The 18,110-nt window shown below is 33.4% G+C and overlaps 1 protein-coding gene across 11 annotated transcripts in view; it reads left to right on the top strand.

The window, feature by feature from the left end:
- LOC128638663 (uncharacterized) overlaps positions 1-18,110 on the top strand; it is a 152,819-nt gene that overhangs the window by 114,518 nt on the left and 20,191 nt on the right. For all 11 annotated transcript variants that reach the window (XM_053690778.1, XM_053690769.1, XM_053690770.1 and 8 more), the window contains 20 exons: positions 2,882-2,961; positions 3,330-3,379; positions 4,227-4,256; positions 4,360-4,465; positions 5,362-5,396; positions 5,625-5,733; positions 5,852-5,953; positions 6,391-6,431; positions 6,642-6,747; positions 7,695-7,711; positions 8,981-9,007; positions 9,457-9,562; positions 12,012-12,055; positions 12,187-12,295; positions 12,395-12,496; positions 13,120-13,160; positions 13,372-13,477; positions 15,588-15,604; positions 16,363-16,389; positions 17,332-17,437. In XM_053690778.1, coding sequence (XP_053546753.1) covers positions 2,882-2,961; positions 3,330-3,379; positions 4,227-4,256; positions 4,360-4,465; positions 5,362-5,396; positions 5,625-5,733; positions 5,852-5,953; positions 6,391-6,431; positions 6,642-6,747; positions 7,695-7,711; positions 8,981-9,007; positions 9,457-9,562; positions 12,012-12,055; positions 12,187-12,295; positions 12,395-12,496; positions 13,120-13,160; positions 13,372-13,477; positions 15,588-15,604; positions 16,363-16,389; positions 17,332-17,437 — 1,361 coding nt within the window. The remainder of the gene's footprint in view (positions 1-2,881; positions 2,962-3,329; positions 3,380-4,226; positions 4,257-4,359; positions 4,466-5,361; positions 5,397-5,624; positions 5,734-5,851; positions 5,954-6,390; positions 6,432-6,641; positions 6,748-7,694; positions 7,712-8,980; positions 9,008-9,456; positions 9,563-12,011; positions 12,056-12,186; positions 12,296-12,394; positions 12,497-13,119; positions 13,161-13,371; positions 13,478-15,587; positions 15,605-16,362; positions 16,390-17,331; positions 17,438-18,110) is intronic.

Genomic DNA, 18,110 nt, shown 5'->3' with positions numbered 1-18,110 from the left:
TAATGCAGACTTGGTAGCTGGCTTTGGTTTCTTAAAAGACTTGGATTTATTCCAACTTGTAGACGGCTTCCAATTGGAACTAGAGTCTTTAGGATAAGGAGTGGCTTTCTGTTCTCTATTCTGATGAAAGGAACTAAAATGATTAGAAGCTTTAGATTTACCCTTAGATTTTTTATCTTGAGGCAAAAAAATCTGTTCCCCCCAGTGATAGTGGAAATAATAGAATCCAACTGAGAACCAAATACATTTATTACCCTGGAAAGATAGAGATAATAATCTAGATTTAAATACCATGTCAGCATTCCAAGATTTAAGCCATAAGGCTCTTCTAGCTAAAATAGCTAAAGACATAGATTGAACATCAATCTTGATGATATCAAAAATAGCATCACAGATACACAAATAAAATGATTAGCATGTTGAAGCAAATGAATAATGCTAGACAAATCAGTATCTGCTTTCTGATGTGCTAGGCTGTCCAACCAAAAAGTTGATGCGGCTGCAATATTAGCCATAGAAATGGCAGGCCTGAGAATATAGCCAGAGTGCAAATAAGCTTTCCTTAGATAAGATGCAATCTTCCTATCTAAAGGATCTTTAAAAGAAGTACTATCTGCCATAGGAATAGCAGTACATTTGGCAATAGTAGAAATAGCCCCATCAACCTTAGGGACTATTTTTCCAATACTCCAGTTTAACCACTGGTAAAGGATATAGCTTATTGAACCTAGAAGAAGGATTAAAAGAAGCACCAGGCTTAGACCATTCCTTAGCAATCACACCAGAAACAGCATCTGGAACAGGAAAATCCTCAGGAGTAATCACAGGAGGTTTAAAAACAAAATTTAAATGCTACTGGATTTGTTATCAAGAGGATCAGACTCCTCAATATCCAAAGTAACCAATACTTCTTTCAATAAAGAACAAAAATATTCAATCTTAAAAAGATTTATCAATTTCAATGTCTGAAGTAGGATCTTCTGAACCAGAGAGATCCTCTTCAGAGGAGGATATTTCAGTATGTTGTTGGTCATTATAAATTTCATCAGACTTATGAGAAGTTTTAAAAGACCTTTTACGTTTATTAGAAGGTAGAATAGCAGAAATATCCTGTATTGCATCAGCAATATCATTTTTCATATCAACAGGGATATCATGTACATTAGATGTTGAGGGAACAACAGGCGCTGTACTAGTACTAATATAAACATTATCGGCATGCAAAAGCTTATCATGACAACTGTTACATAATATAGCCGGAGATATAATTTCAGCTTGCTTGCACCAGATACACTTAGCTTTGGTAGAACTGTGTTCAGACAGCATGGTTCCTACAGTAGCTTCTGAGGCAGGGTCAGACTGAGACATCTTTGCAAAAATGTAAAAGAAAAAATAACATTTAAACAAATATCCAATTTCCTTATATAGCAGTTTCAAGAATGGGAAAAAATGCATATGCTAAATAGGCAGAAAAGCAAACAGCATATAGCATAGCATAGTATGATGCACGACGCACGTAGTAAAAAAAAATTGGCGCCAACCAACATCCGGAAATAACAAGCGCGACTACGCGCCAAACAACCTAACATCAACAAAGACGCAGGAAATGACGAAACTTGGGCCACTGGAGACAAAAATTTGCGCAAAAAAAGTTTTGCACCAATAATTACGCAATAAATAATAGCATTATTGCGCCCTCGCAAACCTAGTTTGCCCGTGAAAATAAGGAAAAGCAAGTCAAATTGGAAAAAAGACTAAACCCCAGGTAAAAAAAACCAACAAACTTCCTAAAACAAGATTTCCATACTGAAACTGTTAGACTGCAAAGGGAAATATACATAGACCTGACTCATGGCAAATATAAGTAAATACATATATTTAAAACTTTATATTAAAACATAAAGTGCCAAACATAGCTGAGAGTGTCTTAAATAATGATACATACTTACCGAAAGACACCCATCCACATATAGCAGATAGCCAAACCAGTACCGAAAACTGAAAAATCAGCAGAGGTAATGGTATAAGAGTATATTGTTGATCTGAAAAGGGAGGTAGGAGAGGAATCTCTACGACCGATAACAGAGAACCCTTGAAAAGATTTCTCATGAGTGAAACCATAAAAATCAACAGGCAATACTCTTTTCTCATCCCTCTGACAAACACTGTACTCTGAGAGGAATTGGGCTTCAGAATGCTTAGAAGCGCTTATCATAAAAAAAACCATAGAAATCAAGCACAAACTTACTTCACCACCTCCATAGGAGGCAAAGTTTGTAAAACTGAGTTATGGGTGAGGTGGGAGGTGTATTTATAGGCATTTTGAGGATTGGGAAACTTTGCCTCCTCCTGGTAGGAATGTATATCCATACGTCACTAGCTCATGGATTCTTGCCAATTACATGAAAGAAAACAAACTTTTATACTTCTGTTAGTTGCTTCATTCTCTTTGTATAGTTTTTTTTAAAGGTGCAGCAGTGCACTGCTAGAAGCTAGCTGGTGATGGCAAGTGGCATATATGTGCAGAGACCAATCAACAGCTAGCTCCTCCTAGTGCTTTTCTGCTCCTGATCATACCTAAGTATGCTTTTCAGCAAAGGATAACAAGAGAAGGAAACAAATGAGATAATAGAAGTACATTGGAAAGTTTTTTAGAATTGTATGCTCTATCTGAATCATGAAATAAAAAAATATGTGGGTTTCATGTCCCTTTCTATATTAAAGAATAGTTTTCTAGTACAGCATCAGATTTTATAAATGCAAATTATTCTACATTTCAGAGCAATTAGAGAGACAAATAAAAATACAGTATACTTTATAGAGAGCCTCAGGTTACAAAAAATGTGATGGTCAATAAGTTTGTGTCATCTTGCCTTTTTAGAATAGAGGGTTGTTTCCCCATCTGTGCTCCAGGAATGGTTTTTGATGAAATCACTCATCGTTGTGTTCAACATGCAGATTGTAAGTAGTTATGCAAAGTAATTCTTTTTTGTACTTACTGTTCTTAAACATTGCTGAGGTTTTCTCTATGTGTATTAGTGTGTTGGTGTTTGTGTGTACATATGTGTTACTATGGTATGTGTGGGCACAGATGTGTGATTATGTGCATATACTTGAGTATATATGTGTGTATGCTTGAGGTGTGTTTTTGTTGTGTGTGTTTATGTATACAAGTGTGTAAGTGTGAATATGTGTTTGTATAGTTTGTGTACATTTCACAATGATATTGGTTATGTAAATGTTTACAGGTGTTTAATTTGACTCAAGAGTATGACACTTTATATTATGGTAAGATGTCAGTGCCTAAGACATTGCAAATTTGATTACAGGTGTGACCATAGAGGAGCTTCCAACCACAGCAATACCTGCGCAGCCTACAGTAAGAACAATTTCTAACCAGTATTACCTTTTACACTAATAGTTATACACTCAGGGAATTATTGTGACATATTTTATTGTTATTATTATATTATGTACTAGATATGAATAAAATGTGTTTGATTTGGCAATAATTTGCTCATCACCTAAACAAACTAATGAACAAATATGAAAATCTATCTATTCAATGGAGAAACTAAATGAATACATTTACAAATGGATTAGTTTGCTTAGATAATAAACACATTTTGGAAAAATTTGCAGTTAATTTGGGAAAACTAATATTTTTTTGCACCTTGTTTAAGGTTATATCACAGATACTTGAAATAAACAACATGCTGTTAGCTGATTTGCTTAATAAATAAAATGTTTGTTGTCTTTGGGTTTGTGGTACCAAGAGGGGGGGGTCGCTTAAATAAGTCATAAATCATGTTTAAGTTTTTTTAAAGTTAATTTAGAAGTGTTTTATCTCTATCTATCTATCTATCTATCTATCTATCTTCTATCTGTCTGTATGTGAACTTTATCACCTGTAGCTTTAGAACATTTAGATAAGTTTAACAAAAAACAAATATAAATGGTCTACGAGTATTCAATTTTCATTTTGTTTAAAAATAAACAAATACCAAATAGTGCAGCCAACGAATATTTAAGAAAATTAATTTCGATGATAATTAGCTCTGAAAGATTCGGACAAACTGATTTTTTTTTGGCGCTGCACAAATTTACTATCTATTATCTATTTGGCTATCCTCATGTGTGTGTATCTGCCTGTCTTTCTATATTTCTAAGTCTACCTGTCTTTCATAACATGATTTATTAAGTTGTCACTTTTAATTATTTCACAGACTATTCCAAGTTTTGTCCCACCTACAAAGGTACAGTAATAAGGCAACAATTAGCCAGCAATGGTGCCATATTTTGTTTCTACAATAAAACAATGTAACAATTTTTTTTCTGATTTGTCATTTGTTTGTATAGTCTGGATGTGAAAATGTTAAGTGTGAAACAAAGATATGCAGACCTAATGAACACCAAGTTTTACTGCCAAATCCATCAGATCCATGTTGTCCTTTGTATAAATGTGGTAAGTAAGGCAATGGCCAAATGTCAAATATATATATCATAATATCACTTAATATGGTTGTTTCTTTGTTTGCTTTTATGAGAAATTGAACTATTAACACAACTAATAGATTTACCTGAGTGATGTTCATCATAAAGGAGGTGACAGAAAGCTATAATTATAAACCTTAAAAGCACATTAAACACTTAATACGTGTTATAATCTTGTATGGAAGTCATTCCCTTCTTCCTCTAGTCATGAGTGCTGCCATGTTGAAATCTAGCTTTTAGTAAATTCCAGTGCTGATGCTTAGTAAAATCTCCTTCAGATATCCGCAGTGAAGCCTAGGTTCCACAATATCTGCACCCATAAGGACGCCTATGAAATGCATTAAGTATTTAATGTCAATTTAAGCCATATGTAATGGAAAGTTAGCAAAACACAATTATTTTACAGTAACAAAAGCAAATGAAAAAGTAGCAACTATACTTTTACTTAAAAAAAATAAAATAATGTAATCTATCAAGAAAAGTTTTAAGTGATTAATAATGGATCGCAACAATGATGCATTTTCTGGGAAATAAGGAAAAATGCCTATTTAGGCCTCCCACCTCAGCCATGTTTTTGAGGAAGGCTATGAGTTATACATACCGCAGAGAGAAACATGAATAGTTCTGCTGATTAGAACTCATAAAAGTCTGGGTAAAATGTATGCGTTGTGTGCTAATATATTTGTACTCTAAACTAGTGTTCTTGGAAACTAGATATTTATCTCTGTGGTTAAACAGGAAAATATTTGTTTTTTATCACTTTAATACTTTTAACTCCACTTTTGATCAAAACATTGAAAAATTATCTAATTAATCTTATTAACTGTACCCATGTCTTTAACACGTTTTATGTTTTATTATTTTTAGAAACAATTCCTACTACACCATCTACTGTTACAGAGGTAAGGGTCAAATTATTATTGCACTATAATTGTAAAGCCTTTAAATGACTGTATAGTAGTTATGTCAATTCAAACATGCATCAACACTGATCGCATTAAGAATGTCGGCATTGTTTGTTTTAAAATACATAAGTAAATAAATAATTGAATTGTATAGATCTGTGATCTCATAGATATCTGCAAAGTCTTTGCTGTACAGCACTATTTAGACCTGTGTGTATATTACAGGATAAATGCAAGAACGTACACTGCCAAGAGCCCCCAAAATGCCTCAAAAAAGGGGCAATCCATGAAGAAGTTACCTGGCCAGATCCCTGCTGCTCTCATTACACTTGCAGTAAGTTGTCAAGCAAACCATAAAGGATATAAAATTATTATTTTGTATCTCAGTATTAATGTTTGAGTATTATGAAATACAATACAAACATATGTTAATGTCTAACATATATTTTCAGCGTGCAAAGAATCCTGTGCCCCTCCACCTTCTTGCGATGATGGCAGACCGCCAGTTAGATCGTATGATTCTGAATATCAGTGCTGCCCAGAATACACATGCGGTAAGTATTCGCAATTTAAAAGCTCCTATCTATACAACACATAGTAATAGCTTAATATATTGCTATAGAGATTATAAGAGCACTATAAAGCAAATGACCATTATTGATGTAGGTTACCAAGTAGCAGTTAGGGTGTCTGGTATGTGACTAAACGGTGACACATTGGTAGGTTGCAGGATAGGTCTGCCATTGTAATCGTGCTGCTGATATTCTCTGCATTAATTCTGATAGTGAGGACTTTGTCTTGATATTATGAATTAGCATTAATATATGCTTTAATTACTGATTTTTTGTGGCAATAAATTACTAATGTATGTAATTTCTGCCTGTCAGATTCATTGTATATGAGTTGAAATAAAGTTACACATAGTCGCATACTATATAAACTTACAGTATACAGCTGGGAGGTAATACATTATATTATGTTACATTAACAGTTGCAGAGACCACCACTCAAGCAACTACAACAATTAAAGAGGTAAGATCTGACTATTTTAGTATTATAGTTTCCCTGTATTATAAAAAAAATATGTATATTTATCCTTACAAATATTTAATTTTATTAGAAAAGTGAGCTGCTTTAACTATTTGCAGCTGACAAACCTTTGTCATCAGATATAAAGGTCTATCAACTAATCCTTTATAATAAATATAACTTAATCTCACAATCTGTTTCTACCTATTGTAGGAACCCTGCAAGGACGTAGATTGCCCAGTTATAACATGTGAAGAAAGAGGTTATGTTGTGGTTGCAACCATCGGTGATGATCCTTGTTGCCCAGAATATTTATGTGGTAAGTACAACGTGTACAATTCCTACAACTAATTGGTTGGCTTCACTAGTGTATTGTTTAAAGTCTTAAAATGATTTATGTCTGCTTTGCACATTACTTATTTTCGTTGAGCAGTCTGATGAAACTGAGATACTGTTTAAAGTTCAAAAGCCCTTAATCATGATTACAGACTTTTGAGCTTGAAACTTTGTCTCTTAAGGCTGTGACACACTGAGAGCGTCGCAGCGTGCAGCATGGTGATGCGGCTGTGCGTGCTTAGTGTGTCCTGCCTTTTCATCTCTGCATGCTCAGCTGTTTCAGACCACATAGCTGAGCACTCAGAGTTGAAATATTTGAACTTCAGAAGCGATACTACGCATAGCGAAGTAATTGCTTCGCCTTGCACCGCATCGCTTGCAGTGTGTCACAGCCTTTATGAAGAAATAAAGGATGCAATTTTATTTCCTGTGACAGGACTCTTGTTCCTTTAAAATGATAAAAAGATAAATGATGGTGTAAGCTGTTCAGATGGAAAATAATTTACCTATGAACTGTTTAAACCAAACATTAATACAGCTGATACCTAATTCTTGTTTGATTTTCATTAAACTTTAGATGTACAAAATGATTGGTTACAGAAAATATGCAGAATTTGGTCATTTTCAATATTGACATCATCAATAGTAAATTTAATGGGGATTTCTTCTAAATATTTAAGAAATGTAGCTAGGCAATTAATATACTTGTTTGCTAGATATTACATTAGTTTCATAGGTTTTTATGCTCAATGTATTCATTTAAAGTTACATAATTGAACATTTTATGTGTGGTAAAACTCTATCTTTACTGTCCCTTTGCAAGGAGAATTTAAAAATATAAAATATTATTTGACAGTGTTAGAAACTAGTTTACTTTAACAGTTCAATATTGTAACTCATAATTTAAAAATATTTGTTTTTTCATTTCAGTCCCTGAAACCTCTACAGTAAGTACTCATTGTGGCTAAAAATTTGTTACATCATTTTTTTTTAACATTATTGTTTTTGATGGGGTTCTCTCAGTGTAGATCAGTGTTTCTCAAATGGTGTGCAGCAAGAGAGCAGAGGTGTTTTCCTCTAAATTGCCTATTCATACAATTATAATACAAACTCCCTGATATTTATCTAACATTGATTTATTGCAGATATGGAACACACAGTATAGTGACAAATTATTTGCAATTCACACTCTCATGGGCAGACAATTCTGTATACCCATTGCCATGCTATGTATTTTATGTGATAAGACGCTTTCAAATTTCATATTGAAAACAAAAAAAGAATTCTCTTGTATATGTGTGTGTATATATATATATATATATATATATATATATATATATATAGTTATAGTGCAGAGTATAAAATACTATAAATTCATGATTAAAGGGACATAAAGTTTCCAGGTTACTTCTATTATTAAATTTGCTATGTTCTTGTGTTTTTCTTTTTAGCGTGCACATGCCTAAAGAACTACATGTCAGGAAATAGTGCTTCCATCTAGTGGTCTTGCTTTTGTATGACATTGCAGCAAAACTGCTGCCATATAGTGTTGCAGACACGTGCACAATTCTGAGCTTACATCCCTGCTATTCAACAAAGGATAACAAAAAACAAAGAAAATGTGATAATAGAAGTAAATTGGAAAGTTGTTAAGAATTGTATGTTCTATCTAAATAATGAAATAATTTGTTTTATGTGTTTTATGTCCCTTTAATTATAAGAAAAATCCAGCATTAGGGAAACGTGCCACAGCAGCAATTTGCAATACCAAGTGTGCCACAGTTTGAAAATTTGAGAATCATTGGTCTAGACAACACACCTTTTATTTTCCTTAACCTTTGTACAGTATTTTGCTTCTGACTTGTCTTCTGTAATATGTAACTTAAACTGACCCCTTGTCATAGCTTCTCCCATTAAATGCCTTGTTAAAGGGAAGAAAGAGTTGACACATCTATTCTATTGCCAAATAATAAATTATTCTGCATGTTTCATTTTTGCGTTTGACTCACCTCTATTGTTTACTACCAATCCTACCCTCTTAGTTTGATTTTTTTCTTTAACATTGACAGGATTTTCAGTTCGCAGTGAAAGTGGTTCATTAAACGTTTAAGTTCTGTGTACCTTTACAAAGTATCAAAGTTCTATACATTTAATTTTCTCTGATTTTTTTTATATAAATATAAATATATATATATATATATTTTTTTTTTTTAAAGGTTCCTCCTCCCATCGCCACAACTCAGGTATGTTCTTTCCCATTTATGAAAGAGAGAACTGATGAAGGAAACAATAAATATAATACTGTGTAGATAAAATTGTTATATAAACCTCTGATGCAACCTTTGACTGATCTGTAGTACACAGTTAGTCATATACTTTTGAATGGTTTGCAAATCTACATTATGTGGTCAGAAAGGTGCCCTTATGAAGATGCATGAAGGCAGATGTCTAATTACCCAGTGATACATCTATCCCAGAGTAGCCATAGTACTTAATCATAAGTCTACTGATAATATAGTCATTTTATTTACTGTTTGATCTAAATGAATATAAGGTATTAGGATCCGGACATATTTCTTGCAATCACATTAAAACCTATGCAGTAAATATTTGATGTACTGAGAACAATCTAATGAAGACAATGATGTAGGAAGACTAAACACCTGCTGTGTTATTATCTCATCTTCTCTAGTCTCCTTGTGACAATTCTGTGTGCCACCCCAACAAGTGTGGTCCTGAAGATAAAGTAATAGTGAAGCCCGACCCTAATGATCTCTGCTGCCCATTGTATGAATGTGGTAAGTACAGACATGATCTATATTAACCTAGTATTGTGGTTCTTATATATGGTGGTAATAGTGTGTAACAGGATATAATGTGACAGAACGTATGGGCTTCTCCTACACAGATCACATTCATATCTGATAGTGTGTAACAGGATATAATGTGACAGAACGTATGGGCTGCTCCTACACAGATCACATTCATATATATAATAGTGTGTAACAGGATACAATGTGACAGAACATTTGGGCTGCTCCTACACAGATCGCATTCTTATATATAATAGTGTGTAACAGGATATAATGTGACAGAACATCTGGGCTGCTCCTACACAGATCACATTCATATATAATAGTGTGTAACAGGATATAATGTGACAGAACATCTGAGCTGCTCCTACATAGATCACATTCTTATATATAATAGTGTGTAACAGGATATAATGTGACAGAACGTATGGGCTGCTCCTACACAGATCACATTCTTATATATAATAATGTGTAACAGGATATAATGTGACAGAACGTATGGGCTGCTCCTACACAGATCACATTCTTATATATAATAATGTGTAACAGGATATAATGTGACAGAATGTATGGGCTGCTCCTACACAGATCTCATTCTTATATATAATAGTGTGTAACAGGATACAATGTGACAGAACGTATGGGCTGCTCCTACACAGATAACATTCATATATATAATAGTGTGTAACAGGATACAATGTGACAGAACATTTGGGCTGCTCCTACACAGATCGCATTCTTATATATAATAGTGTGTAACAGGATATAATGTGACAGAACGTATGGGCTGCTCCTACACAGATCACATTCTTATATATAATAATGTGTAACAGGATATAATGTGACAGAACGTATGGGCTGCTCCTACACAGATCACATTCTTATATATAATAGTGTGTAACAGGATACAATGTGACAGAACGTATGGGCTGCTCCTACACAGATAACATTCATATATATAATAGTGTGTAACAGGATACAATGTGACAGAACATTTGGGCTGCTCCTACACAGATCGCATTCTTATATATAATAGTGTGTAACAGGATATAATGTGACAGAACGTATGGGCTGCTCCTACACAGATCACATTCTTATATATAATAATGTGTAACAGGATATAATGTGACAGAACGTATGGGCTGCTCCTACACAGATCACATTCTTATATATAATAATGTGTAACAGGATATAATGTGACAGAACGTATGGGCTGCTCCTACACAGATCTCATTCTTATATATAATAGTGTGTAACAGGATATAATGTGACAGAACGTATGGGCTGCTCCTACACAGATCTCATTCTTATATATAATAATGTGTAACAGGATATAATGTGACAGAACGTATGGGCTGCTCCAACACAGATCTCATTCTTATATATAATAGTGTGTAACAGGATATAATGTGACAGAACGTATGGGCTGCTCCTACACAGATCTCATTCTTATATATAATAGTGTGTAACAGGATATAATGTGACAGAACGTATGGGCTGCTCCTACACAGATCTCATTCTTATATATAATAGTGTGTAACAGGATATAATGTGACAGAATGTCTGAGCTGCTCCTACACAGATCACATTCATATATAAAATAGTGTGTAACAGGATATAATGTTACAGAACGTTTGGGCTGCTTTTACACAGATCACATTTACATTTATATATAATAGTGTGTAACAGGATATAATGTGACAGAAAGTCTGAGCTGCTCCTACACAGATCACATTTACATTTATATATTATAGTGTGTAACAGGATATAATGTGACAAAGTCTGAGCTGCTCCTACACAGATCACATTCATATATAATAGTGTGTAACAGGATATAATGTGACAGAACGTTTGGACTGCTCCTACACAGATCACATTCATATATAATAGTGTGTAACAGGATATAATGTGACAGAACGTTTGGACTGCTCCTACACAGATCACATTCATATATAATAGTGTGTAACAGGATATAATGTGACAGAACATCTGAGCTGCTCCTACACAGAACATATTCATATATAATAGTGTGTAACAGGATATAATGTGACAGAATGTCTGAACTGCTCCTACACAGATCAGATTCATATATATATAGTGTGTAACATGATATAATGTGACAGAACGTATGGGCTGCTCCTACACAGATCATATTCTTATCTAGAATAGTGTGTAACAGGATATAATGTGACAGAATGTTTGGGCTGCTCCTACACAGATCACATTTATATATATAATAGTGAGTAACAGGATATAATGTGACAGAACATCTGAACTGCTCCTACACAGATCACATATATATATAATAGTGTGTAACAGGATATAATGTGACAGAATGTTTGGGCTGCTCCTACACAGATCAGATTCATATATATAATAGTGTTGATGGTAGTGATGAGGTTGTTCTGATGATGCTTCATGTTTACCTTTGTAGAGTCACCACCGACCACTACAACTACACCATCACCTACTACAGTGGTAAGAGATCTATAAGATAATATACCATTATGGGGCATAAACTGTATTTACTAAAAGTTGAACTGTAAATATTTAGACACACTAGCACTTTGCAATAAAACAGCACTTACACCTCAGTATGTACGTTACAGGATATATGCAGGAACATAGAATGTGAGGTGCTGACAAGATGTTACAAGGAAGGCGCTACTAGAGTGCAAGTTTCCTGGCCAGATCCCTGCTGTCCCCATTATATATGTGGTAAGTTCTCACATAAATCATTTAACATTTCAATTCTGTTTTAGTATAAGTAAACAAGACATGAATAAAACATATAAATATATTTGCTTATTCTTCCAGAGTGCCAGGATGCCTGCGCCCTACCACCTACTTGTTCTGATGGCAGTCCGCCAATTAGGTCGTTTGACCCTGAGTATCAGTGCTGCGCAGAATACACATGCGGTAAGTTTGTTTAAAAGATGAATTGCAAACTGTTCTGTATATTTTATCAATTGTTTCCTGTGGGTAGAAAGTAAGATGCTTATAAGACTAAGTAAAACTATTTATGGTATTTTTAACAAAGCAATATTTTTCAGAAACTGAATAATGTATATGTTATTTTATTCCAAGTGTAATTTTTAACCTGCAATATAATATGAGCATAAATTCCATTGAATATAGGGTGACCATATTGCCGCTTTAAAAAGGGACACGGGAAAAATACATGTCAGGGCTGTTTTCAGAACCCTGACATATGTATTTTTCATATGTGTCCCTTTTTAAATCGGCAATATGGTCACCCTAACTGAATAAGATTATAAAATGTGTAGTGGGTTGCTGATCTGTATTTTAAATATTGATAGCTACTAATTTTTATACTGATAACCAAAAAATACATGAACATTAGCACTGAAAGATCATTAAACATTGGGAGGTAATGTCATTCGTTAGCATATATATATATATATATATATATATATATATATATATATATATAAAAATATATTAACATATACACAGTTACTATTTCATATTGTTAAGAGTGAAATTAACAGATATTTAACAATAATATGTTATTTCAACAGTTGTGGAGACAACCACCGTACCATCTGGAACACCTAAACAGGTACAGTCCCATCTTTTTAATATGATCATTTGTCATCATTGAAAGGAGCTTATTCCCACCTTTAGACCTTTAATGAAATAATTAATGTGGACTGATTGATTTACTTTAAAGTTCCTGTTTAGATATTGGTTATAAAGAGTAATAGTTTAACTACAAAACCTTCATGTTTAATATAACTTCTAGTCTCACAATCTGTGTGTTCTAATTGTAGGAACTTTGCAAGGATGTAGATTGCCCAGTTATAACATGTGACGAGAGAGGTTATGTTGTGGTTGCAACCATTGGCGATGATCCTTGCTGCCCGGAATATACATGCGGTAAGTACAATATATACACTTCCTATTACTAATTTAACATTTTTACTGGTATAATGTTTAGTCATTTTACCTACTTAAGAATAGAAGATCATGTTGTGTCACATCTTGTAAGAATTTTATGTCTAACTTGCACATTATTTCTTCTTGCTGAATGCTTTTAATGATTCCTACTACTGATAAAGTATCATTATAATTTGTTATCCCTGCCTATTATAGAAATCCATCTCCAAAGCATATTTGTGTCAGTAGACACATAAAGATCATGTGCTGTATTCTATTCCAGTAGAAAAACATATTCACCTTTTTTTAATGATTTTTTTTTAAGTATATAGAGATTTTTGCAGATAAATTATGGAGTAAGCTTTAAGAATTTACCTTTACAAAATTTAAACCAGCAGTGTTTACACTTGAAAACACCTATTGCTGGTTTGATATTTAGTAAGATATAAACATGATTGGTTAGTGAAAGTGTGTAGAGTGTGGTCATTTTCTATATTAACTTTATCAAAAGTGAATATGATGAGAACATTATTATATAGAAAGAAAATGTATTAAAGAAACAAGAAACACAATTTTTTTCTTTCATGATTCAGACAGAGAATAGAATAATAAAAAAAAAACCCAGAAAATGTCATTGTATGTTTACTCTGCCATGAAACATGTCTAATTGTTGTTGTTCTAAATAACCTAATAAAGATTTGAAAAAAAAAAAAAAAACTTTCCAATTTACTTCTATTATCAAGTTTGCTTCGTTTTCATGTTATGCTTTGTTGAAGAGATATCTAGGTAGGTAGCGTTCACATGTGTGAAGCGCTACGTGATAGGAAATAGTGCTGCTATCTAGTGTTCTTGCTAATGTATAATATTGTTGCAAAACTGATGACATGTATTGCATTAGACACGTGCACATTCCTGAGCTTACATTCCTACTTTTCAACAAAGGATAACAATAAAACCAAAAAAATGTAATAATAGAAGTATATTGGAAAGTTTTTTTTAAATTGTATGTTCTGTCTAAATTATGTAAGAATTTTTTTTGGTACCATGTCCCTTTAAAGGGAAAATTTAATTGAAATGAATTGAAAAAAGCTGCCTGATTAACTGATGAGCTGTGAAGGTTATAGTGTCCATAGTATGATAAGGTAACATTTATGTTTCTGAATATTAAGGAAACTAATTTTAAATGTACAGTAAAATTGGTTTCCTGTTAATGTATCTACAATGACTTGCTATACTATGCTGTAGCGTATAAAATGTATGTGTATTGCTCATTTAGGTTTAGTTTTGTATACAAAATAGTTATTTCTTTTAGTTAAACCACAACACATGAATGGGCTGAGCTTGAAGGGAGAGCAGGCCTCATTAGCTTAAATCACTATATTTATAATTAATGCTTAAAAAGAGAGATTTATGCTTAAAAATATAGATAATTCCTTCATTACCCATACACCAGTTTTGCATAAGCAACACTGTTATATTAATATACTTTTTACTTCTGTGATTACCTCTGCAGACCTCTTATTTCAGTTCTTTTGACAGACTTGCATTTTAGCCAATCAGTGCTGACCCATAAATAAGTCTACGGGAGTGAGCACAATGTTATCTATATGGCCCACACGAACTAGCGCTCTCTAACTGTGAAAAACTGTCAAAATGCACTGAGATAAGTTTCAGCATTCAGGGGCTTATAAATTAGCATTTGAGCCTACTTAGGTTTAGCTTTCATCAAAGAATACCAAGCTAGAAAAAAAGTTTGATGATAAAAGTAAATTGAAAGTTGTTTAAATTTGCATACCCTATCTGAATCTTGAACGTTTAATTTTGAGTAGACTGTCCCTTTAAATTACACAAGCAGGGTAAAGGAGGTATCTGTACACAATGCAATACAATCCAGCAGGTAAAATGGATCATTGGCAACACATTAAAGGGAAGAAAAATTTACAGTACATTGTCCCTTTAATAAACATGGGTATTTACATTCTGACCTTAATGTTACTTTACCGCGAAAATTAAACACACACTATCATTTGACACAGCATTAAAAAACTAGTTTAGTTTAACACTCCCATAATGGAAATCATTATATAAATATTTTTGTTTTCTCTTTCAGAACCTCAGTTCACCACAGTAAGTATTATCATGTTTTCTTTAACTTTTATATTTCCCTTTTGCAATATGTAACCTAAGATGACTCATTATTATTATTATACTTTATTTATGAAGCGCCATCATATTCCGCAGCGCTGTCCAGGAATAGAGTTAATTTAAATAAAACAATAATATAAAACTTGTAAGAGACAGGACAACATTTACAAACACCTACAGGAGGAATCGAGGGTCCTATTCCCGTGGGAACTTACAATCTAGTAGGGTAGGAGGTTGAGAAACAGGAGGTGAGGACTGCAAGATTGAGAAAGATGTTAATGCAGAGTTAGATGAGGGATATGTTGTTAGGTAAGATAAATATTATTGAGTTGGGAGGTAGGCTTCTCTGCACAGAAAAGTCTTCAGAGAGCATTTAAAGGAAGGAAGATTAGGGCAAAGCCTGACAGCACGAGGGAGAGTGTTCCAGAGGGTAGGTGCTGCACGACAGAAGTCTTGCAGTCTTAAAGGGACCAGACGTTAGGCACTAATTTAAAACATATTTTTCACTGCAGAAATAATTATTTTTTCATCTTTTTGCTTTTAAAATGTTCTCAGTCTCTTTTGCCACCAATCCTGCTATAGTTGCATTTATTCTTTAATGAGGGCAACTTTTTTGCAGCCTAAGTGCCTCGTTTAATGCATAACTTCCATGTCCCTTTAATTATCATGAAAATTGTAGAGATCATTTTTTTTTTTCACCCAATGTTTACTATAATATATATTATTTTTGTTTTTTAAAGGTTCCTCCAAACATCCTCATTACTAAGGTATGCTTATTCTAGCCCATGGAGATACAATGAAAGGAATATTACAGTAAATACATGCTAGACATAATTATGTATTCACATCAAAGATGAGTGCTAGAATAATATGTAGATCTATTTTTTACAATTATAGTTGTTTAAATATTGAAGATATAAGTGTAAGGGTTTATTTTCTATAAAGTACTCTAGTTTCTATAAAGCAAAAAGCACTTCCATGTTTTCTATTTACCTCTCTATTCTGCTGAGGACAATTGGGGACACGGATATAGATCAGACGATAAAATATAGTTTGCAAAGTAGGTTTCATGTTTTTACACAGCCTTGTTTGCACAGCTGCTTTAATTGCCTGTTTTATATCTTTAACTGTCCTTAGCTGGAAAGAGAGATAAATAGAAAAATTAAGCTAAAACATGGCAGGACAAAATAAATTAATGTGTTTTATAAAATGTTTTTAACTACACATAATGAAACTTTCAATATTACAACCTTATACATTTTAATATCCCTTTAATGACAAACATAATTACATAATACTGTGTAAACAAAAATGTCGTAAAGCCCAGGTGCAACCTTTAACTGATTGCACAATGCAGCTATGTTTGTGGCACAGAGAAAGTGAGATTCAAATTGACACTATGTGATTGGTCAGAAAGTTGTCCATATAAGTGAAGGTGCGGTGCCTGAAGGCAGATATCTAATTGCCCAGTAATAAATGTAGCATATAGGAAGCCATAGTACTTAAGATAACTCATATGTCTACTGATAATATAGTCATTTTATTTACTGTTTGATCTAAATGAATATAAGGTATTAGGATCAGGACATAATTCTTGCAATCACATTAAAACCTATGCAGTAAATATTTTATGTACTGAGAACAATCTAATGAAGACAATGATGTAGGAAGACTAAACACCTGCTGTTTTATTATCTCATCTTCTATAGTCTCCTTGTGACAATTCTGTGTGCCGCCCCAACGAGTGTGGTCCTGAAGATAAAGTAATAGTGAAGCCCGACCCTAATGATCTCTGCTGCCCATTGTATGAATGTGGTAAGTACAGACATGATCTATATTAACCTAGTATTGTGGTTCTTATATATGGTGATAATAGTGTGTAACAGGATATAATGTGACAGAATGTCTGAGCTGCTCCTACACAGATCTCATTCTTATATATAATAGTGTGTAACAGGATATAATGTGACAGAACGTATGGGCTGCTCCTACACAGATCTCATTCTTATATATAATAGTGTGTAACAGGATATAATGTGACAGAACATCTGAGCTGCTCCTACACAGATCTCATTCTTATATATAATAGTGTGTAACAGGATATAATGTGACAGAACGTATGGGCTGCTCCTACACAGATCACATTCTTATATATATAATAGTGTGTAACAGGATATAATGTGACAGAACGTATGGGCTGCTCCTACACAGATCACATTCTTATATATAATAGTGTGTAACAGGATATAATGTGACAGAACGTATGGGCTGCTCCTACACAGATCACATTCTTATATATAATAATGTGTAACAGGATATAATGTGACAGAACGTATGGGCTGCTCCTACACAGATCACATTCTTATATATAGTAGTGTGTAACAGGATATAGTGTGACAGAACGTATGGGCTGCTCCTACACGGATCACATTCTTATATATAATATTGTGTAACATGATATAATGTGACAGAACGTATGGGCTGCTCC

This window comes from Bombina bombina, chromosome 8, assembly GCF_027579735.1.
Source record: "Bombina bombina isolate aBomBom1 chromosome 8, aBomBom1.pri, whole genome shotgun sequence".
Taxonomy (NCBI): Eukaryota; Metazoa; Chordata; class Amphibia; order Anura; family Bombinatoridae; genus Bombina; species Bombina bombina.
The sequence above is the reverse complement of the archived record's forward strand: the minus strand, read 5'-3'. Positions and strand labels throughout refer to the sequence as shown.